The sequence below is a fragment of the Vicugna pacos genome, chromosome 32 (genome assembly GCF_048564905.1).
Source record: "Vicugna pacos chromosome 32, VicPac4, whole genome shotgun sequence".
Lineage (NCBI taxonomy): Eukaryota > Metazoa > Chordata > Mammalia > Artiodactyla > Camelidae > Vicugna > Vicugna pacos.
The window spans coordinates 10,932,845-10,956,048 of NC_133018.1; the positions used below are offsets into that span (position 1 = coordinate 10,932,845).

At 54.6% G+C, this 23,204-nt stretch overlaps 2 protein-coding genes across 2 annotated transcripts; one reads left to right on the top strand and one right to left on the bottom strand.

Moving 5' to 3' along the window:
• Nucleotides 1-61: 61 nt before the first annotated feature.
• DDX54 (DEAD-box helicase 54) lies at nucleotides 62-17,534 on the bottom strand. Its single transcript, XM_072953275.1, has 20 exons — nucleotides 17,318-17,534; nucleotides 14,907-15,036; nucleotides 13,399-13,469; nucleotides 12,617-12,805; nucleotides 12,475-12,524; nucleotides 11,459-11,500; nucleotides 11,232-11,327; nucleotides 10,421-10,542; nucleotides 10,243-10,304; nucleotides 10,032-10,163; nucleotides 8,670-8,880; nucleotides 6,971-7,105; nucleotides 6,341-6,571; nucleotides 6,191-6,264; nucleotides 5,356-5,568; nucleotides 4,061-4,203; nucleotides 3,863-3,976; nucleotides 3,163-3,267; nucleotides 2,783-2,895; nucleotides 62-678 (listed from the first exon to the last, which is right to left on the bottom strand). Exons 1-20 carry the CDS (start codon nucleotides 17,489-17,491, stop codon nucleotides 446-448), a joined length of 2,640 nt encoding a protein of 879 aa, XP_072809376.1. The 5' UTR covers nucleotides 17,492-17,534; the 3' UTR covers nucleotides 62-445.
• On the top strand, nucleotides 17,502-22,647 carry RITA1 (RBPJ interacting and tubulin associated 1). Its single transcript, XM_006204776.4, has 4 exons — nucleotides 17,502-17,985; nucleotides 18,173-18,315; nucleotides 18,726-19,082; nucleotides 21,568-22,647. Exons 3-4 carry the CDS (start codon nucleotides 18,781-18,783, stop codon nucleotides 22,073-22,075), a joined length of 810 nt encoding a protein of 269 aa, XP_006204838.2. The 5' UTR covers nucleotides 17,502-17,985; nucleotides 18,173-18,315; nucleotides 18,726-18,780; the 3' UTR covers nucleotides 22,076-22,647.
• Nucleotides 22,648-23,204: the final 557 nt, after the last annotated feature.

Consider the following 23,204-nt stretch of genomic DNA (forward strand, 5'->3'; position numbering starts at 1 on the left):
TGAGACTTAGTACCCAGGCCTGTCTCTTCCACTCCTGGAGTAGACTGTACTCTTGGTCCACTGGAGGTGCTCAATAAAGTTTTATTACATTAAAAATACATCATTGGGCCTCAAGCACTCAGGCTGAGACACATGTGGCCACCACCTCCAAACCAGAACACATGGAAGTAGCAGCAACCGAGTTGCCAACTCAGGTCTTGGCCTGTCTGGCCTTGCTGGCAAACTCCTACACACCCTTCAACATTCTGCTCAAATGTCCCTGTCTCAGGCAGAGGCAGCTGCTGCCCTTCTGTGGCCACACTCCCTTGCACGGATGACAGCTCCTGCAGGGACACCCCCCCCCCCCAGCGCTCAGCATAGGGCCAGGCACACGGCGGGACACGGGGAACGTTGCTAACATCCACACTCAGACCAAGCGAGGAACCACGGGGCTGGGCCACCTTCCTTACATCCTCTTCCGCATCTTGCCCTTCTTGGAGTGGGCGCCCCGGCCGAAGGCGCCCTGCTGCAGCTCCTGGGCGCGGCGCCGGTTGCGGGCAGAGAGCTGCTTGAGGCCCCCGCGCTGCAGGAAGCGCAGCTTCTGGGCTCGGCGCCGCTGCTTCAGGATCTGCTGCTTGGTCTTGAGCTCTGAGCGCACGCGGCCTCCGGTGGCGCTGGTGGCGCGGGGCTGGGACACACCTGCCAGGACAGGGATTCAGGGAGCTTGGCCTTTGGGGCCGACTCCCAATGTCTCCTCCTCCCAAAAGCCTCCAGCTTGCTCCCCCACCCCTCACATTCTGCATTCATTGCTGCGGTCCCAGCAGCCGACACATAGTAATGGCTTAGTAAAGCTTAAATAGTCCGGTCAACAGTAGCATGGATCCTCCAGCCCAAACTGCCGGGGTTCAAATCCCAGTGCGACCTCTTGGCCCCTGGGCAAGCCTCTCTACTTTTCTGTGCCTGTTTCCCCTCCTGTGAATTATGATTAATAGCACCTGCCTCACAGGTCCTAGTGAGGAGTAAGTAAGTTACTATGTGTGCGGTGCTCACAACAAGGCCGAGTCCACAGTAAGGGCCTCGTACAGGTAACTATGACAATTACAAATCATTCAACAAAGGTTTCTGAGTGCCTCCCCTATGCCGGGCACTGGGGACCCAGACAGAATCCAGCCTCTGTCTCTGTGGACTGCATGCTCTAGCCTTTTAGATGAAAACAGGCTGGAGATTAACCTTCCTTTGGCAGGAGAGAAATCAGAGAAGGCAAGAGAGGGGAAGGGACTTGTCTAAGGTCACCCAGCAAAGCGGCAGAGGTCAGCGGCCTTGCCCTGCTTGCTCTCCCAGGTCTCTGGGAGGGCACTTTACAGCCTGCCCTTGGCTCCCCACTAAGCCCTGTGCCCCTCCTCTTCTGTGCTCCCCTCCCCCCAGGCCCAGCTTCTCCTCCCCCATGGCAGTGACCTTAGCATGGCTCCCACACAGATGATCATTAAGGCGGCCCTCATGTCTTTACTGGGCCCGGGGCACCTGACAAGGACCCATCACCCCCAGCAAGGACAAAATACAGGGGGAGAAGAGCTGCTTTTTCCTGAAGCTCACAGGCCACCCTCACCACGCCAGGCCCAGCGAGCCCACAGCAGCAGCCTGCTCCACCCCAGGCCCAATCCAGAGCTGAGGAGAGAGGGGTGAAGGGCCCCAGGGAGGCAAGGGCACATCCACAGAGACAGAGCAGGGAGAGACAGAGGCTGGGAGGGGTGTGTGTGTATGTGTGTGTGTGCGTGCACGCATGCAAACGTGTGCAAACGCGTGCATGTGTGTGTGCAGAGAAAGCAACAGAAACAATGGGAGAGAAGATGGAGAGAGAGATACAGAGAGACAGAGACAAGGAGAAAGACGAAGAGAATGAAGAGAGAAAAAGGGACAGAGACACAGAGTCAGAGATGGAAAGAAACACAGACCCAGAGAGAAAGAGACACACAGGATGAGAGAGAATGCATCGGAGAAAATCAAAGACAGAAACAGAGGGAGAGCTCGAGACAGAAACGGAGGAGGCATCTCCGTTAGAGAAGAAGAATGCCGACAGAGACAGAGAGGAAGGTGCAGAGAGCAAAGGAGGCCCTGGGTGAGGTGGACAGGAGGGCCCCCAGGGCCCTGACAGGGAGCAGGCCCCAGGCTGAAGGATGCAGACTCGGACACTGAGGAGGCAGTGAGCAGCCCTGCAGGCCTAGGGGAGGTAAGCAGGGCTGAGGCCCGCCCAAGAGAGAGGCCCAGAACATGGTCCAAGCTCCCCTCTCCATAGGGGAGGCCCTGGGCGGAGGCGGCGGGCAGCCAGGTGACCCAGGACCAGTCACTGCCCTTGGGAGTCCCTCGTTTCCTCGCCTGAAAAGACGGGCACTCTCAGGCTTCTTGCCGCCAGGTCACATATGGTGAGGGTCCAGCAGAACTTGTCCCCACACAGCAAGTGGGAACCGCGCTCTGACAGTGGGTGCTCGGCCCCAGGGTGGGGGAGCAGTGGGATGGGGCCAGGCTTCACCTCCTCCCCTCAAAGCATGTCAAAGGTCACGATCATCACCACCCCCAAGGCGCCCCTCTGCCATGAGGGACTGACCAAGGTGCTGGCACTCATGGCAGTTGGCCCAGGCCATGATGGTTAAGCACAAGCTCTGGCAGCAGAGCCAGGTTCAAATCCCACCATAGCCTGTCACCAGCTGAGGGACCCAGGCCAGATCAAGAGGACCAGGTCCTCAAGATGACCAAATGTACTATTTGCCAACCTGCGTTTTAAGGACAATCCTACCCCGGCTCTCACCTTGCCCTCGGCCGCGCTTCCCACCTCTTCGCTCTGGGCCGCGCCGGCCCGATGCCCCTTCCTCTTCTGAGTCACGATCATCAATTTTCTGTTTCTGTTTCCACTTTTGGTAGCTAGGAGGCTGCATTAAGGAGGCTGCGTGCAGCATCTTGATGCCCTCTGGCTGGGAGCAGGCACCCCCCCCCCCAAGATACAGGCCTTTCCTATAGCGGGTGTGCTGGTTGAATCCCTCGACCCCACCCCCCTTTCGCCCCACCTATAGGAGTTGGGATGGTTGAGATGCTAGACCACGCCCCTTCCTGACCCCGCCCTCCACCTACAATAGGAAGTGCAAAGGTAGAGCTCGGCCCCGCCCTCTACGGCCCCGCCTTTCCGGATACAGGTCCCGCTTGTAGGAGCTGCTGATATAGCGGCCACTCTCCGTCTTGATCTTCTTCTTGTCCTCCTGTCCCGACTGTCCCACAAACCGCTTCTTCTTCCGGTCCCTGCAGGAGAAGGAGTTGGGAGGTGTGCAGGGTTGGGAGGTGGCCCGCTTGCCGTTGGGGCCTGTTTCCCTCGACCCTCTCATTGGGTTGTTGGAGGATTCAAGGAACGCAGCACACCAACGTCCAGCACGCAGCAGGTGCTCCATAAAGGCCTGTTCTCTGCCCCTCCTCATCTGTCTGGCAGCCCAGGTCTCAAAAGGCAGAAGGGATCAGGGGACCTGGATCAAGGACAGGGGACCCTGGGGGCTCTGGATCCCTGCTTTGCCACCACCTGGCTCTGTGACTCTAGGTTGAGCCACTTCGCTTCTCCAGAACGATAGTCCAAATAGGCAAAAGGGTCATGAGCCAGGTCTAGAAAGACTAGGCACCCAAAAGGACAGATGGGGTCAAGATCCCTGTCATGTGTGACCACACAGGAACAGGACCGGGGAGTCATAATTTATGCTGTGCTGAATCAAATGAGGGGTGGGGATGTCATAATTCCTGCTCTAGGGGATCAAACCAGAATCAGGACAGTCGGGGGTCATACGCTTGTGGTGATGACTAAGTGACAGACAGGTGGGCATGGCAGGGGCAGGCCCACTGGCTCACTCACCACTTGAGCTGCTGCCGGCCCCTGGTCAGGTTCTGGGCTTCGTCCCCCATCAGGTCCAGGACAGCACCAGCCACCTGCTGTTCGAAGGCGCCCCCATCCCCACTGACGCTCAGGCTGCAGAGAAGGGGTGCAGAGACACCATGGGGTTGGTGAGGGATCAAGCTCACCCGCCCCACCCAGGGACCAATGGCCACTCACCCCCGTTCGCTGTCGAAGTCCTTGGGCCGGTAGGGGACGTAGAACGCCTGGTCCCGCTGCCGGGCCTCCTCCCTCCGCCTCTTGGCTCCCCGGACAGGTCCTGGTTGCTGGCGCTTCCGGCCCACAACCTCTGTGAAGACGTCCTGGCAGAGACCGAGGCCCCGGGTCACACCTGCAGCCCCTGGACAGTGGACCTGGCCTCCCCACCCACCAGCTGGGGTTGAGGGCCAGGGGCTTCTGGGACTTTGAAAGCTTGGCATTGCCATTTAGACCCTCTGTTTCCTCTTGCACACACAGCAAGTCCTCTGCCTCAAGCACCAGCAGGGGCAGGACAAGTGGGGGTGCAGGAGGGCAGGGTGCTGACCAGGGCAAGAGCCCTGTTCCAGTCCCAGCTCAGTCCCCCAGGCCAGGTGACCAAGGCAAGGTTCTGTCCCTCTCTGGGACTGGCCTTGCTCTATACGACATGGACAAGTCCAGGGGTTTTCAAGTGCATTTTTGTCTATTGAACCCCCTATCCTAGTCAGATATAAGAGGGATGTACTGGAGGATGAAAAGGCCCAGGACTCTACCCACCAGGTGAACAGGACATTCTGGTCCCCCACCCCTGCCTTATGCCACGAAGGTCCAGTGCTTGACCCTGCCTGTGTCACGTCCTCGGTGCTAACAGTCCCCGCTCCGCCCCTTTCCACCTGCCCAGGATTTCAGGCTGAGACTGCAGGTGGTGATGATGACACTGCCACAGCGACCACTAGGCCCATGGGAATCCTCCACGTGCTGCCCTAAATCTGCCCAGCGGGCCCAGGACCAGGCAATGCAGTCACTTGGCTGCACCACCCTAGTCCACAGCATTCTGAAAAGGAACTTTCCTGAAATTCACGTGGTGGCAAAAGCCGACCTGAGCCAACGAGAAGCTGTGTCTGCCCTCTTACTGTGGGGACCTGCATGTCTCGCTGCAGAAACTCATACATTTGACAGCAGTGACACCTCAGACCGTGCTGAAGGTGTCATATCAAACATAGCTTACCCACTGTAAAGATTCTGAATCCTACAATGTATCTGGCCCCCAGGGTTTCAGGCAAGGGATGGTGGACGAGTACCATGACCCCGTTCTGCAGATAGGGAGGCTGAGGCTGGGTCACTGATTTCCACATGCATCCGAGATGGGACTGGAATCACCGCATCCACCCCAGCGGCTGCTCAGAGCCCCGAGGTCAGCCCCATGGGGTGGTGGGTCTTGACCCATCCTTTCCCTAACGCCAGGCCAGACTCCAAGGTCCCCAGGGTGGGCGCTGTACCTCTATGCTCTCTCCCACCGTCTCCTCCTCCTTCTCAAGCTGCTCCTCCTGCGGTGCTGGTGCCGGGAGGCTCGGGGCTGGGCCGGCCAGGTGCTCCTGCCGCTCCTGCCGCCCCTGCTGGAAGCTGGCGATGGCCTTGCGGTCCTTCTGCCGCTTGGCGCGCATCACCTGGCTGCTGAGGTCCCGGCTAGAGGCATTGATCTCAAAGATGGTCTGTGGAGGGACACCCAAGGCCTTTACCCCTTGCCTCCTCCTCTCCAGCTACCCCCTTCCCACTTGGTGTGCTCTCTGGAACGTTATTCCCAATTCCTTTCTGCTCAGTACCTGCTTTTCACAATTACAAAGAGAGGCCCAGAGAGGGCAAGTAACTTGCCCAAGGTCACACAGCTGGGACAAGCCAGATCTGAGATTTCAACCCAGGTTCACTGGCTCCAGAACCACTGCTCTTAATCATGACAGGCCCCAGCTCCTTTTTCTTGATGCTGGCAGGCAGGTCTTTCCTGCTTTTGGGCACATGATGGGGCCCCCAATGGGAGTCAGGAGGAGATTAAAGGTAGGGAAAGCCAGCTCCTCAGGCCTCTAACAGGGCCAGGGCATCACTGCCCTGTGAGCCTCGGTCTTCCCATCTGTAAGGGGTAGGAAATGGTTGCCACGTGGGAAACCTGCTGTGGTCCAGCAGGGATGGTTCCAGAGCAAGGGGCAGCTCTAGAGAAGCTGACACAGCCAGAGCTGCGGGTTGAGAAAATCCCTGCTCGGGTCCTGCTGGAGGTCAGAAGCTCAGAGTTCCTGCACCACAGGGGCCACCGTGGGCCCACAGGCACGACCCCCGACTCACCGCCCGGGAGCGGTAGTGCTTGATGCGGTCCACCAGTGTCAGCCGCTGCAGCTCCTTCTCCTCGAAGCGGGAGCCTGGTGGGGAGGGAGGCGTGAGGCCGGGGGTGGGTTCTGCAGGGCCCGCCGCCCCCCGCCCGGTGCTAGGACTCACTGAAGAGGGGGTGCAGCCCCAGCGCCGCGAGGTCCAGCTCCTTGGCCCTCTTGATGGACTCGGGGGACGGCGTTGGCCGTGAGCGCACGTACTGCTGCTGGGCGTTGTCGGCCACGCGGCACAGGCCCCGCAGCTCCAGCGACGCCTCCAGGGTGCTCCGCAGGCCGCTGTCCTCGTCGTCCACCACGCTCTGCGGCACCCGGCCCAGCACCCCATCCAGGGCGCCCGCGCCTGCCGCCCCCGCGAGGAGCCAGGTCAGACGTCTTAAGGCCCCGCCCACCTGCCCACGGCCCCGCCTCCCCTCCTCAGCCCCGCTCTGGGTCCTGAATCACGAAAGAAACCAAATCAGCTCCTACTGTTTTTATAAACACAGTTTGATGGAACACAGCCCTATTAACTCATGTTTGCATTGTGCGGCTAATTTTGTACAAGAGCACAGGAGAGGGGCTGCTGTGGATTACATGGCCTGCAGACCCTAAGATACTTACTGCCTCTTACTGACTTTAAAATATAGGGATCTTCCCCAGGGGTTAAGTCCTAAAGCCAGGACAGTCTGGCCCACCTCCACCATTGCCCCTCTACACCATGAACTCCAGGGGGGACCCCAGCCCCTTCCCAGCTTCCCCTCACCTGAGGGCTCTTCATGGGGACGGGCGAGGGTGAGGGCACGGCCCAGGAAGAGGTGCAGGTCCAGCAGGTAGGGGATCTCGTCTGGGGCCACCAAGGAATAGGCCGTGCCACTTCGGCCGGCCCGGGCCACGCGGCCTGCAGGAGGAGGTGGTCAGGATGGAGCAAAGGCAGAGGACTCACAGCCCAGCATGAGTCCCACCTGCCCAGCCCTAAGGGTGCGAGCCAGGTCACAGCCCCACCTTGCAGAGCAGTATCCAACCTACGAAAGGGGGAGGGGCAGTGATCGTCACCAGGGCTACCTGTGCGGGGCGGCCTGAGCCCACATGGTGCTCTGGGAGGTGAGCAGAAACAGAGACAAGACACTGATCGTTATCAGTATCAGAAGTTCTCAGCATCCTTACTTTGGGGGATTTTCCCAGGGAAATAACCCAGGATCCAAAGATTCACTCACAGGGGTCCCTACTGCAGCTCTGCCTGGAAGAGCCCCAAACTGGAAACCACTTGGAAGACTTAAGGGTAGAGGATTAATTAGCTGATGACCACCTAGCTGAGGAAACAGGCTGCAAACTGTGGCCTGTGGCCAAATCCAGCCCCCTCCCCGGGCCTGTTTGTATATAAAATAAAAGTTTCATTGGCAGGCAGACATGCACCTTCATTCACATACTGTCTGTGGCTGCTCTTATGCTACAAGAGCCAAGATCTGTAAGAGACTATACGGTCCCAAAGCCTAAAATATTGACTATCTGGTCCTTTACAGAAACAATTTGCTGGCCCCAGTCATAGAATGATGTTTAAATGGTGAATGAAAAACAAGCATGATGTACACAGAGGACAGGAGAAGGTTATAGGAAAGAGCGTCTAGTGTGATTCTAATTTTGGGTTCGGTAAATCCAAGTATAGCAACTCCACTTTGGTTGGTTTCTGCATCTTGCGAAAACAAAGTGTCACCATGTTTGGAAGACTCGTTTGAGGTGGTCTGGTTCCCACTGTTGGTCACACAGCACATGAGAAAGTCCCTTTGGGGGTTTTAAGGATGCCTCCAGGGACATGCAGAGCCAGCCCTTCGAGAATGATGGAATCCAGGGCACAGTAGGCAGTGGCCAACAGGGAGATGAGCCCCCCTAGACCCGAGGCTGGAGACCCAGGTGGAGGCCCTCCTTGCACCCCGAAGGTGCAGCCATGGGCAGCCCGCCACGGGCAGCCAGAATTTACACAGTCAACAACGTTCAATCACATACAGGACAATTCAAAGGAACCTGCCTGCCAGATGCCTCTCTCACACACACGTATCTAATGTACCCATATTTGTAAATACAATCCACACATTTATGAGTTAAAAGAAGGCAAAGAAGGAATGGTACTTACCCGGGCCTGGGGGAGGGGGAATAAGGAATTCGTTTACTGGGTACACGGTTTTAACCAGTTTCAGTTTGTTAAGATAAAAATGCTTTGAAGATGGATGATTGTACAACCATGTGAATGTACCTAATGCCACTGAACTTATACCTAAAAGTGGTTAAAATGATACTTGCATATTATGTGTATCTCATCATAGTATAAGAAAAGAATGTCACAGTGGCAAAGGACACCCCAAAATGGCAGCTGTGTACCAGAATGGCAAAGAGGGACCATGGTGAAGAGGGGGAGTTCTAATCCCAGCCGCCCCTGCTGAAGCCCCGTCCAGCCCCAGGCTCCTTACCCACACGGTGCAGGAAGAGCTTGCCCTTGGCAGGGAAGCTGTAGTTGATGACGTTGTCCAGCAGCGGGATGTCCAAGCCCCGAGCTGCCAGGTCTGTCACGATGAGGGCGGAGCACTTGCCGTGAGTGAACTTGGCCAGGTTGATCTTGCGGGCTGTCTGGTCCAGGGCGCTGTAGATGTGGGCGCAGCTCACTCGCTGGGTCGTCAGCAGCTGCTCAGAGTGAAGACAGGAGGGAGGGAAAGGGGTGTGTGCTGGGCAGTGAGGAGAGGAAGGGTGCCATGACATTGGTTCTGGAGGTGGGCACCCTTAGTTTGAACCTCAGCTCAGCTGGGTGACCCTGGTTCGGAATCTTCATCAGTATAAATGGGGCTCATATCACCTCTCTGTGGGATTGTCTGGATGTCAAAAAAGATGGCACATACAGGTAACTCCCTTAGGGAAGCTGCACATGCCCCCCCGCCCCAGGACACAAGCCTCATCCTGACTGTCACTAACCAGCTCTGTGACCTTGCCCCAGCTCCCTAACCTCTCTGTGCCTTCATGTTCCTCGTCTGCAGAAAGGGGAGAATTAACAGTTCCTTCTCTGTAGCTCTGCTATGAGGATTAAATGAGCTAATACACATAAAGTGGTGAGAACGGGGCCCGGAATACAGGAAGCACCATGAAAGTGTTAACTGCTCCTTAAAAATAGCTATTTTGGTTTTATTCATCAGTGACTACATGGAGGAAGCACCATTATGTCAAACATGCATTAAATACGGGAAACTCAGCGAACTGTGTCCTCAAATAACAGAACCCAGGTGTGGCTGTCCTGACGTGGCTGCACCAACTCAGGGGGGGTCCTGGGCAGCCCTGGGGGTTAGGGGACCCCCCCTCCACCAGAGTCCAGGTGTACACGTGGAAAAGCTCATCAAGCTGCTCACTTAAGATCAGGGGACCTCACACAGCTTACAGTGCGCAGGCTATTGCTCAGTTTTAGAAAGCTGAAGCACATGCGACACTGAAAATCTACAGAAAAATGATAGGATGGCTGGGATTGAGAATGGCTGGGATAATTTCAAAATACCCTGGAGGGAGCAAATGAATATCAGATAAATCAAAGGTGGCGTGGGTTGATAACTGAGTATCTGGAATTTCATTATGGTATTTTCTGGCTTTGGTAGATGTTTGAAAGTTTTTATAATAAAAAGTGTAAAGGAGTAATAAAGCACGGAGCCCTGGCCAGGCCCAAGTGCCATTCCGGTGCTGTCCCCTGGCGGCCGTACGCAGAACTGCAGCTCCGAGCAGGTGATGAGGGGGCGCGGGAGGAGGGTGGGGTGGGGTGGGAGGAGCCGTCCGTGCCCATCCCCTCCCACGCTCACCTCACTGAGATACTCCGCGTGGTGCTTGGTGGCCACAAACACCACGGTCTGGTCCTGGGGCCGCACCACGGTGCGCAGAAGGTGGAGCAGGACAGCGGCCTTGGCGTCCTCGCGCACGAGGAAGAAGGACGTCTGCGGGGAGAGGGGCCGCTCGGGTTGGCTCAGGGGGTCCAGGCCGTGGGCTGGGGAAGGGGCAGGCGCGGAGCCTCACCTTGAGCTGCTCGTTGAGTTTGGCGTCCACGTCTAACCGGATGAGCACGGGCTCCGTGAGGCCTGCGGTGGGCAACAGAGGAGGATGGGTGGGGTGTCGCTGAAGGACAAGAGGCGCCCTGCCCCACCCTCGCCCCCACGAGTCCCAGCCACCAGCCCCGCTCCCCCGGCTCCCTCACCGGCCCGGGCGAACTCCACCAACAACTTGGGCAGCGTGGCGGAGAACAGGACGGTCTGGTGGCCCCCGGGGAGGCGGCCGATGATCTCCTGCAGCTGCTCTGCGAACCCCATTTCAAAGAGCCTGGGAGGGCGGAGGGCGGGACCCGGTCAGGACAAGGGCTTCCTTTCTGATGAATTCCAAACCTGTCATCCTTGCCCCCATCAGACTTTCTGCCACGAGGACTGGTGTTTGCTTCACATGGTTCCTTAATTCAGCCCACTTTTTCTCTACTTGACAGCCTCCTCCTAAGCAATAATGACCTTGAAATCCTGGGTCGGCTCTCAGTTTTCCTACAAATTCAACAGCAGCAGCCGTCCCTCTGGGCCAGGCACGGTTCTAAGCACTTTATAAATACCAGCTCCCCTAGTCCTCGAGCACCCCTGTGAGGTCCCTGCTATTTTGTCCCCACTTTGTAGTTGAGGCTGCCAAGGCCCACTGACCCTCAGGGATTTGTCCCAGTTCACAGTTTACTGGGATTTGATCCCACCTGGGTCTGGCTCCACACCGTGCTCTCAACCTTGTGCTACTTTTTATCTCTTTGAAATCGTGGGTTTGTTGTTTTACTATTTTTTTCAATATTCCTAAAAGTAATACAAGATAAAAACTGCTGGTCCAGGGAGCCCCATCAGCTCTGGCGTTGCCTACAGTCGATCTGTTGCCCACACTTGGGGAACTGCTGCTTCAGTCTTGGCCACCTAGGTCTCTCCTGGCAGAGCCCTTCCTCCTGGCCAACCCTGACACAAGTGCCTGGGTGGCACCTGCAGCCTTACCTGTCGGCCTCATCAAATACCACGTACTCCACACCCTGGAGCTTCAGGTTCATCTCCACGGCCACGTGCACCAAGCGCCCAGGGGTAGCAATGATTCTGGAAGTGGATGTGCATGCCAGGGTCACCCAGGGCCAGGGCCACCAGCACAGCCCTCTGCTCATGCCCCAGCCACTCACTGGCCATGTGGGAAGGGGCCCCAGAACATTACCCCCAACCTGCAAACTCACATGTCGGGATTCTCATGCAGGGCTGCAAACTGGTCTTCCATTCTAGGGAGAAGAGGAGGTGTCAGCTTGATAGAACAGGTCTCTTTTGTCTCTCTCCCTTCCCATCACCAAACGCCCAGGTGAGTCTCACACCTTGATCCCGGGCTTGGAACTGGCAATAGCCGGGAAAGGCTATTGCTGAGATACTAGGCAAAATCACTGCCTTGACAAGAGATACAAGTTTAAACATACAAAAGAATTGATACAACAGAGTTCCCCAAAGAGATGGACTCATCTCACTGGCTCTGTCCGGATTGCAACAAAACCACCTTTGACCCACGGGCCACCTAACAACTAACCCTGGAACTGCCTGCTCCACCTAGAACCAGGTTTCTTTGATGTCTGTGTCCTTGTTCTCAAACTGTTTGAGCACAGATCCCTAACTTTAGTTCTCTGAATCGCCCCTGGGTCACCTGTAGGAGCCAGGATTCTGGGCCAGGTCTAGCTCAGGGAGGCATTTCTGACCATCACAGCTATAGAGATAATACATTATAATGTAGACAAAAGAACCCTGAAAAGCAAAACACTCTCTCAGAATCAAGAGTGACTGGTGACAGTGACATTCTGAGAGAAGATTGAGGAAGGGGCTGCCCTTTGAGGGAGAAACTGTGGGATGGGCGTACAGGGGTTCTAATCTTAGCTCTAATATCAAAGCACCGTGTGGCTCTCTGGGCCCGTCACTTCCTCAGTCTGCTCATCTATAAAAGAGGTGGGGTGCCTGCTACCCCCGAAGGATGGTATAAGCACATCAGGAAAAATACAGTATTTTGCAAATTTGAGCTACTACAAACGTTCTGTGATTTTTGCACATTGCACTTTAAGCAGCCCCAAGTCAAGCAAACTAAAGCATTTTTAAGAACGTGTGGAGACTTGTTGCTATTAATAAGCACGGGCTTAGTCGATCTAATGCCCCCTGGAGAGACACGGGGTGGGCTTGCGTGAGGGGGCGGGCAGCAGCTCAGGCGACGGGCACTTACTTGTCCCCGCCGAGGATCAGGGCAGTCTTGAGGCCAGTGAACTTGCCAAGCTGTGCAAACAGAGAGAGAGAGACTGAGATGGTGATGGAAGCTGACTCAGGCCTCCCTGCGTGGCCCTGGCTCAGTCCCCCGCCAGACACACCTCCTTGGTGAACTTCATGGTCTGCAGGGCCAGCTCTCGGGTGGGGGAGAGGACGAGGGCGCGGGCCCCGGTCTGGGCGCTGTGGGTCTTGAGCCGCTCGAACATGGGGATGAGGAAACAGGCCGTCTTGCCGCTGCCCGTCCGGGCCATCGCCACCACGTCCTTGCCATCCAGGATCACCGGGATGGTCTGTGGAGGAATGGGTTGAGGGGAGGGGCGAGGTCACCTCCTGCGCCCAAGCACCATGTGACCCAGAGCGGCAGGTCCCCAGGGCCTGGGAGAACCAGGGCAGCTCAGTGAAGGGGGGCCGGCCTGCCTCCCAGCCCTGATCCTATTCTTGCCAAAGCCTGTCTGCACACCTCCAGGGATGAGCAGCCTGTGACTCCCAACTCTCCCCACTGTTCCTACATCCTTCCTCAGGTTAAGCCTGACTCTATGTCCCTGTCTAGTCCTTCTCAGGGCCCCACAGAAATGTTGTCTCCCTCTAAACTAAATGTTTCAGCACAACCACCATGAGGCCCAGGTGATAATGGGGCGTCTGCGAGTTGCCCAGGCTGCAACTCGGCAGTGGGCAGTGTGAGTGGCAGAGAGATCCAGGGTGGAGCTCCTGCTCTGCTGGGCCTGACTTTTTCCACCTGTGAAATGGGCAGGCTCATGGGGCTTCAGCCAGAGTAAGAGGGGATGACGGATACAACGGTGGGGAAGAGGGGTGGATGTCAAGAGGCCAGACAGGAGGGCCAGGCTGGTCACCCTCCTAATGAGCATCGCCTCTTGGCCCGTACCTTCCTCTGGATGGGCGTCGGCACCTTGTAGCCTTTCTTCATGATGCCTTTGAACACCGGGTAGCTCAAGCCTGGGAACGACACGGGAATGGCCAGGGGGCTGGAGGGGCCCCATGACACGTGACAGAAAACTACACAGGACAAGTGACTCTGTTGTCAACAAATGAACAGCAAGAAAAAAAAAGAAAAGTGACAGAGCAAAGCTGACGGATTTATGGAGACTTAAAAGACAAATCTACTGATCGTGGGGTATGAACGTCACTGGGATTCCACACTCTTGATGCCGTGACACGATGGGGGGGTCTGAACGCTGACGCAGTCTTGGATGATACGGAGGAACTGTGTTTGTTTTCGGCGTGGCCAGGTCCTGCATCTCCTGGAGCCATGTGGGAAGTACTCAGGGCTAACAGGAGGGGATGCCTGACATTTGCCTCAGAACCCTCAGGGATGATGCGGAGAGAACAAGATCAACTGCTGACCAGGTTAAAACTGCTGAAGCTGGTGATGGGTATTGTGGAGACTCACCATTTTCTATTTTTTTCTACATTTGAAGCTTTTTATAATTATAAGAAAGAGTGTGTTATGTGACAAGGGATGGTGATGGTTGCGGGCATGGTGCTGACAACTGAGGCACGCGGTACTATGGGCACGCAGGGCAGGAGGAACCTCGATGTGACCTGGGTTTGTGGAGATGGGAGGATGGTGGGAGGCTGGAGACAGAAAGGCACCATGGTTTCCACTGCTCCGTGGTCAGCCGTTCATCTTAGGGATTCAGAAAGGCAAGAACCATCCACAGGTATATGTTTTTGTTTTTCCTTTGATTTTTGATGAATTCCAGTATGTCTAGAATATATTAATTGACTGCCTAGATTTCTTTTGTCAGTTGACTATTTTCCTTGCCCAATTCTCCACCAGGGTGTCTGTCTTTTTCTTACTGATTTGTAAAAGCTCTTTGTATGTTACGGATATTAACCCTTTGTCTGTCCCATAGTGGCAAATGTATTCCTAGTATAGCATTTAGTTTAGTCTCCAGTGGTCTTTGGCATACACGTGTCCGATTAGAAAAACAGTCAAATGAAACGGTGCTCAGGTCACACTTAGAAAGCCCTCTTTTCCTTTCTCAGATTATAAAAATATTCATCTTGATCTTTAAAGCCTTGCTCCAGATGCTACTGATTTGTAAAGAGCCAAGAAAGAGTTCAGCTTTCCTTCTGCTGCCCAGATGTCCTGATCCCACCCAACTATCTCAGCTCCTCCCTTCAGCTCTGAAATGCCACTCTGTCGTGCCACTCAATCGCAGGACATCTCTGCCTGTTCCTGCACCAATATCGCCCCAAGTCTTGGCGCTAACTGTTCCCTTGTTGTGTAAGGCTGGTGGCTCCTATGAAGAAAATGCTTCCTCCATCCACCCAACACCTCCCACAGTGCTGGACCCAGAGCAGAGCTCAGAGGGTGTGTGACCCCCTGCTGCTCCTCCCCCGAACTCCCTGGGTGCCTGGCTTACCCACCCATGGACTGGAAGCCTCCCGACTTCTTCTTCTTCTTGTTCTGGGCTCGCACCAGCTCCCGTGTGTCCGGCTCCACGTCCGAGGTGCATTCCGAGGTGGGGAAGGTGGGGAGGGGTCTGCCGGGTCCCAGCTGGGAGGAACAGGGAGCCAGCATCACCCTAGGCACAGTCAGACCACAGGGGACAGGGAGGGGGACTGTCCTGCCGCCAGTCTCCCCATGCCCCATCCAAGGCGATGACGCCATTGCCAGATCACATGACTTCTCTGCTAAAGGTCTCTCCTTTGATGGGACCAGGACAGGGCAGAGGGTCAGCGAGTGGGGCTCTGCAGAGAGACTGTCTGCATTTCAATCCCAACTCTGTCACTCACCAGCTGTGAGACCTCAGGCCAGGGACTTCATCTCCCAGAGCCTGTGTTTCCACATCTGGAAAATGGGGATGACAAGAGCGAATGCCTCACGGGGTGTTGTGAAGACTGAAAAGGGACTAAGTATAAAGCTTAGCGCAGTGTCCAGATGCTGGTGTCATTATCATCATCATCATCCTGGCCTGTCATTCAAAGCCCTCAAAACTTTAGGGAGCAAATCAAAATATCTACTATGTGGCAGGTACTAGACTTTTCCAATCTGCCCTGCCCCACCCCTATCCCCTTTCTGACCCATCATCCCTCACCAGTTCTGGTCTCTCTGGTGCCTGGCCTCCTCTCTGCCCATCCAGGTGTCCTAGCACAGCTCAATCAAGCCAAGACACCTCCTCCTGGGAGCCTTCTTGGACCACAGGGCTGTCCCCTTCCTCTCAGAAATAACATATATAAAGCACTCATTCATAATAATGGCTAAAACTCACATGATACTTACTATAAGCCAGGTGCTGGGCTGAGCGTTCATATAAGTTAACCCACTTAATCCTCAGAACAGCCCTGTGAAGTAGGTACTATTATTTACTCTACTTTACAGAGAAGGAAGCTGAAGCACAGAGGGGCGAAGTGACTTGCCAAAGTCACACAGCCAGCGAGGGATTTGAACCCTGGTTTCAGAGTCTGTCCTTTCCTCTGTGACCCTCTATGGTCCACTACAACCCTCTAGGTCAGAGCTGCACCTTTTTTGTACAGTCGTTGAGCTAAGAATGGTTTCTAAATTTTAAAAGATTGTAAAAAAAATCAAACAAAGAAGACAGTGACCTTATATGGTCCCACAAAGCCTAAAATATTTACCACTTGGTTCTTTACAGGAAAGTTTGCCAACCCTTGCTCTAGACACATGATTGACAAAGTGGCTGGAACACACTGGTGCCCCAGCAATATTTTATGACAAGTAGAAAGTATGAACATTGTCATTAGATCCTTTTCACAGTTTTTGAGGCACACATAATCATCTGCTTTCTATGCATGTGGAAACTGAGGCACAGAGAGGTTCAGCAACTTCTCCCATGTCCCACAACCAGTACAAGGTTGGGTCACCTTTCAACATGGGGCTGCACCTTTATAGAACACCTACTGTGTGCCGGACAGAGGCTCAGCTGGGGTGGAATAAGGTCCCCATCTGGTCTCAGAGTATAGATGCCGGTTCATATAACTGCCCACTCATTCATCTACTTACCCAGAACCTACTCTGTGCCAGGCACCGGCTAAGCATAAGGCTGTGAGAAATAAAGGGCTACAGCTCTTTGGTCCCCTTGGCGCTCACACTTGCCCTCCTCTCATCTGTATACAGTTGGCACTCAGTGGTGAAATCAGCACAGGGCCCGGAACCATACAGTCCGGGATTTGAATCCTGGCTCTCCCGCTCACAAGCGGTGAGTTCTTGGTCAAGTTCCTTTACCCTTCTAGGTCTCTGTTTCCTCCTCTGGAAAATGAGGATGACAGCACTTAGCTCACAGGGCTGTTGGGGGGATTAAATGACAAGGCTTGTAAAGATCTTAGCAAGCAGACTGGCACATAGTAAGCGACTCATAAAAGCAAGTTTTATTGTTAGTTTCCCAGAGGTGTGGGGGTATCACTGTCCAAAAGCACAAGGTGCAGCCTTCTCCCCAATTCAACCTCCCAAGAATCACCGAAACTCTCAAAGTCAGAGCTTCAGCATCCGCACTTTTCATTGGACGAATGGGAAGTGGGACCTGCCTCCTTGGCCAAGAAGTAGCCAATGAGAAGCGAGAGACCAAGAGCCGGCCAGGAAGGCCCGCCCGCAGGCCCCAGCCCCTGGAACACAGGAGGGAGCTTCGGTCCTCTGGATCCCCAGAGTGCCGGGCCCCGAGACACGTGCTCAGGCCGGACGTCCTGCCCCGACCACCCGGCAGCCGACCTCTCCCCACACTCAACCGTGCCCAGTCCCCAGCTGGGGAAACTGAGGCTGTGGGGCGCTGCGCGAAGCCGGGACTCGGGCTCCGACGTGTGTCCGAGCCCCACGCTCCTACCTTCTGGGCCCGGGCGTCATCTTCCGCCTGGATCTCAAACTCGCCGTCCTCCGAGTCGCTGCTGCGGGACTGGGAGGCCGTGCCCCGGCGCTTCCGGAGCCCCTTCTTCTTCCTCCACTGGGCCATGGCAGCTCTGGACCGCGGTGCGGCCGCCGGGCGCGTGCCGGCCGCCATGCGGGCCCCGGCGCAGGGAAACGAGAGGGGGCGGAGTCTGCGGGGACGTACCAACGGCGCGGCCGGGGCAGGGGGGGACGCCGTTGCCTCTCTTTTGCAGCCTCCGGAGGATTGGCACACAGCGTACACGCGTACAACTCCCCTGACTGGAGCAGAGGGCTCCTCTCCTTGGCTTTGAGGAATTTCACGGCATCCGGAACAAGGCCCCGAAGCCCCCCCAGGAACTAATGGTTCTGGCCGCCCCGCCCCACCTGCCGCTCGCTGGTTGCTGTTTAATGAGCGGGCCGAGCACACGTCGCTAGGGCCTGGCTGCTCCTGTGGAGCCCGTCCGCGCGGTGCCCCAGGCCGGGGTTCCCTGGCCCCGGGGATTCCAAGCTGCAGAACTCGGATGTACCGCGTGCCACAGGGGCCCGAGCGTCCCCTCAGAGGAGTCCAGACCTGAGGGGAGGGGGCGCTGAGGGTTGCGGCCCACGTCCTTGAGCCAAGATGCTCAGGTAGGAAAATAACTCAAGAATGCGGGACCTCGGGCGTGAACTGGGACGGGACATTGATCGAGGAATGTGGGACAATGCGCGGGAGGCGGGGTGGTGTGGAGCTGGTCGTGATTCCCCCGTAGTAGAATGGTTAAGTGCACAAGCGCTAGACTCCTATCAGGTTCAACTTCCGCTTCCACTGTTTTAGCTTTATAGGTAGGACTTCCGCTTGTGATTTCGCCCTTTTGAAGCCTCGGTTTTGTCATCTGTAGCATGGACATAATGGAAGCTACTTCACAGGACTCTTGAGAGGATTAAATGAGACAATGCTTGTAAAGCTCTTTGCACCAGGTAGGCATGGGATTGATACGGGTTATTATTTTTGCCCCATAAATATGTACAGGATATGGGAACCTGCCCTGTCTCCCTCCTCCCACCACAGTTTGTTTTCTGCTTGGTGACGAAATGAGCAAAATCTCTTCATCCCCCTCTAGAATTTTATAAATATTTACTGAGCACTCATTGTATGCTAGGAATGCGTACTTATACATTACATATTTGCCAGTGGCACCTTTGTCCCCATCATTAACAACTAAGAAAAGGTCAAACATATTTCTGAAATGTCCCCTGGGGTTGGCAGCTTCCCTTTGAGGAGGACTGGCTGAAGGAGAACAAGATCCTTTTGCCATGGGGAGGGGGACTGAAGAGATTGCCAGTCTTTGCTGATGACAAATGGTTGCCACCCTGACCCCTTTTTACAGGGAGCCCTGGAGGCAGGGCCTGGTGGGCAAAGCACACCTGCTGTCACTGGGGACCATGGGCAGCATGAAGACCCCCATGGAGCTGGCCATCAGTGGGATGCAGACCCTCCACCTTCAGCAGCGCTGCCGAGGCAGCTGCCAGGTCAAGGTTAGGCCATCGTATGTGGATGAGACTTTGTTTGGCAGCCCTGCAGGCACCCGGCCTGCACCACCAGATTTTGACCCACCCTGGGTGGAGAAAGCCAGCAGAACCAGAGGAGTGGGTACAGGGGCCTCAGGGGCTAGCGGGAGCTGTGAGACCACCTCCTGCAGGGGCAGCATCCCGACCCTCACACCAAGGAAGAAGAACAAATACAGGTAACAGGACGGGGAGATGCCCTGCTGGTCACATGCTGTGTGACCTTGAGCAAGCATTTTGACCTCTCTGAGCCACAGTTTCCTCACAGTGGAAGTGAGATCTAGTAGGATTGTTGAGAGGATTATATGAGATGAGACGTGTACTTGGCAGGGTAACCTGACACTTAGGAAGGTCGCAATAAATGGTAGCAATGACAATTGTGATGTCCCCATCCCCAAATGTCATAGACTGGGCTTCTTAATGCCCAGAGGGGTCAGGTGATTTGCCCAAGATCACACAGCAATTTGCATAAGATTATTGACATGATTGATTCATGAAATGACATAAATGTGGTGATTCCAAATTTCAGCAGGTCACTTTGAAAACGGTTCTTGCTGCGTTTTCCTGAACAAGTTAGAAAAACAGAATCTAATACTTATGGTTATGGTTGTAAGTTAGAATTGGATTATTTGGATTATTAGCCAGGAGGGAGGTGTCCAGTGGTGGGCCTAAGGGCTCTGTCAAATTTTTTGTCATCAGTGGTTTGTTTGAACAAAGACAGAGATTAATGTATTAATCAGGGCTGTTATAACAAAATACCATAGACTGGGGGGCTTAAACAACAGAAACTTATTTTTTCACAGTTCTGGAGGCTTGAAGTCCAAGATCAAGATGCCAGCAGGGTTGGTTTCTCCTGAATCCTTTCTTTGGCTTGCAGATAGATTCACTGTGCCCTCAACATGGACTTTTCTCTGTGAGGGTGTACACTCCTGGTGCCTCTTCCTCTTCTTAGAAGGACTCGGATCCTATTGGATTAGGGCCCCACCCTTATGGCCTCATCTAACCTTAAATTACCTCTTTAAAATTCAACATGAATTTTGGGAGGACACAATGCAGTCTGTAACAACTAGCCCATCATATTTAGGATCCATTCTGAGCCAAGAGGCACATACATTAGTTGAGAATGGGAATGGTGCATATTTAAGATTAAAGTCAGCAAGATGAAAGCAAGACCCCACTGTAATGGCAGGTTGAGGGAGACACACCGGACAATTCCCATGGAACACAAGGCAGGGTCAGGTTGACATTAGCAGCACTGACACTTACAACGTGCCTGAAAATGCTGATATCAAGGTGGGCTGCAATAGCAGAAGTATGATGTCCATGACAAGGGAGGTTAACAGTCAATCTCACGTTCTCCTGGAGGATGGAATTTTATGCTGGATGCTGACAAGCAGAGGGTGTCAAGTGAGAGGGTGCATAAGAGGTAGAGATGCTATTGAGTTAAAACTTTGGCACCAGACAGACATGGGCATCAACAGACGTGGCTTGAGCAGTTAAATCAAGTGGCAAAGGTTGACTTTTCAAAGACTTGGAGTTTGAGAGTGGAAGCACTTTAGTCCTGGTCAAAAACTGGACCTGACTCCTCATAGGTATGCCATGAATATTTGTGGGGTTAATTTTTTAAAAATTGCTGAATGAATCTAATGAAAGGTGAGAGGCACGTAAGTCTGATTTAGTGATCAAGAGCTTGGGTCCTTGAGGGCTGCAGGGAGGGGAGGGGCTGCATTTGCATCTTGTCTGTATCCTCCTTCTTGACTGGGGGCCCGACCCTCCCTGTGCCTCAGTTTTCTTGTCTGTAAAATGGGCCTATCATAGTCTTCCTCCTGGAGATGTTGTGAGAAATAATGAGATAACACAAGTGACATGCTAAGTCCTGGGCCTGTACATGAAAGGTGCTCTGGTTGTGAGGCCAGGTCAGCTTTATCACAGAAGTTCAAACTGAGCTTTCCCTATGTGCCAGGAGCTGGGCTGTGCAGTTTCAAATCTAGTCAGAAGGGCCACGTGACAACAGAGGGTGCAGCTGACAAGGCCACTAGGAAAAGGGGAAAGTAGTGCGTCAAAGGAAAAAGTGAAAGCTCTAAAGACTGAGGTTATATTGAGATTCTTGTTTGAAAGTGACGAAAAGACTTACCCAAACTGGCTTCAGCAGAAAAAGGGCATCACGTAACAGGGACTCAAAACGTTGTTGGGATTCTGTCTCCATTTTAGTGCAGCTTTCCCCTACACGTCCAGGTGGGAGGGTCACGAGCTGTTTTGCCCTCACAGCATGCCAGTTTTTCAGGGCTAGGTGGAAGAAAAACATTTCTCTCCTAGCAGTTTTAGCAAAGATCCTAAGACAGGCTCTCATTGGGCAGAATGGGTCATGTTGTTATTCCCGAGCCAATCAGTGTGGTCAGGAGGATGGAATATGCAAATTGGCCTGGCCTGGGGCGCGTGCCAGGGAATGGGGGGTGGGATTGGATGCTTGGCAGGGGAAAAATAGCAGAGATGGGGGTAGTGGTACACGAGGGCTGTGGCCTCACTGTGCGTGCCAGGCTGGGAGACGGACTTCTGGGATCTACAGGCAACCCTGTGCTGCTGCAGGTGCCTGGCAGGGAGTGGGCGCGGGCAAGGTTTTGAGGGTTTATTCCCCCAGCTCACTGTCTCTCTTCCCTTTGCCAGACTGATCAGACACACTCCTTCTTACTGCGATGAGTCACTCTTTGGCTCCCGACCCGAGGGTACCAGCTGGGAGGCCCCATGGATGGCGAAGGGGGATGCTGCAAAGCTCCATGCCCTCTTCTGGACACCCCCAGCTACCCCTAGGGGCAGCCACTCGCCCCGCCCCAGGGAGACCCCAGTGCGAGCCATTCACCCAACTGGTCCCGCGAAGACAGAGCCCAGGATGGCAGCAGACTCCCGGAGGTTGTCGGTGGATGGGTTAGAGTCTCCACGCCCTCTGGGGCGGGAACGTTCCCATTCCCTCACCCACCTTAATGTCCCCAGCGCAGGTCGCCCGCCCACCGGTACCCCCCACACAAATGGGCCTCGGGATCCCAGGCCTTCCCCGTCGGGGGTGACCTTCCGAAGCCCCCTGGTGACTCCCAGGGCTCATTCAGTCAGTGTTTCAGTGCCAGTTACCCCCCGACGAGGCGGGGCCACCCAGAAACCAAAGCCCCCTTGGAAATGAGTTTCTTGGTCCTTTCTGCGGGTCTGCCCATGGGCGTCACAGCGAGGGGCATGGTTTCAGAGGATGGTGCTGGTGGGCAGGCCTCTGGGGAGACCAGCAGGCAGTGGAGAAGCCCTCGGCTCATGGGGACAGACATCGAGGGTGGGCAGTGCCTCCCTTCTGACCTCTAACTGCTCCCTGCTTTCTCTGCTGATGCGGATTTGAGGGCCTCCCCTTGAGATGCCTGCCTCCTGTCCTGTCGTAGTCACACAGCGTGTCAGTGCCAACCAGGGGTGTCCCTTGGGGAGGGTCCCCCTCACTTCCTCCTTCACACCCACAACATTGTCTCGCCGCCAAGTGTGAATACATGGTGTGATCGCCAACCTTCACCCTTCTCCCTCCCTTCAAGCCAAGCTTCCTGCTCAGGATGAGTCTGGAGGCCTTGGGAATTTTCCCAGGCACAGCATGTAGACCAGCGGGAAACAAAGGGATCTGGGTGATACGGGGGTGGACATTTAAAAATTTTAATGGTCATGTATTTATTTTCATGCATTAAATGTATCACTAGCTCATCAAAGCCGTGAGTTTTACTAATTTCTTTTTTCTTAGGGTAAAGGCCAGTGTTAGGCCTGAGTTGATTTAAACAACAAAGTGAAATAATATAGCCATCATGACGGTTGCTAATGGGCCACTGAAGGTTTGGAAACACAGGGCTCCTCCCTTCTGTTTCTAGCTAATACCACTAATTAGTGGGTTGGCTTGTTCTTCCTAAGCTCAAAATGTGGGCTAGAATTTGTTTTGAAATTAGATAGATAGATAGATGATAGACAGATAGATAGATAGATAGATAGATAGATGTAATATAAATTTCCTACCTTCTCAAAAAACAAAAGCAAACCTCAGTGCCTGGGACTTTGCAAAGTGGAAGAGTCCAGGAAGATGAGAAAGTTAAACGTGCATCTGGACAGCAGTCGGGACGGAGGCCTAAGCGGTCGGGGCGTGCTTTTCTCCTGTTCTGTGCCACCATCCTGCGTCAGAGGGTCAGACCCCTTGGGAAGACCAGCAAAGCCTTTGCTCTTTTGGAGTTGCAGCCCAGAATCCCAGCATCCGAGTGGACTTGGGTGGGGGCTAGGCCTTGTCCCCATTTTCC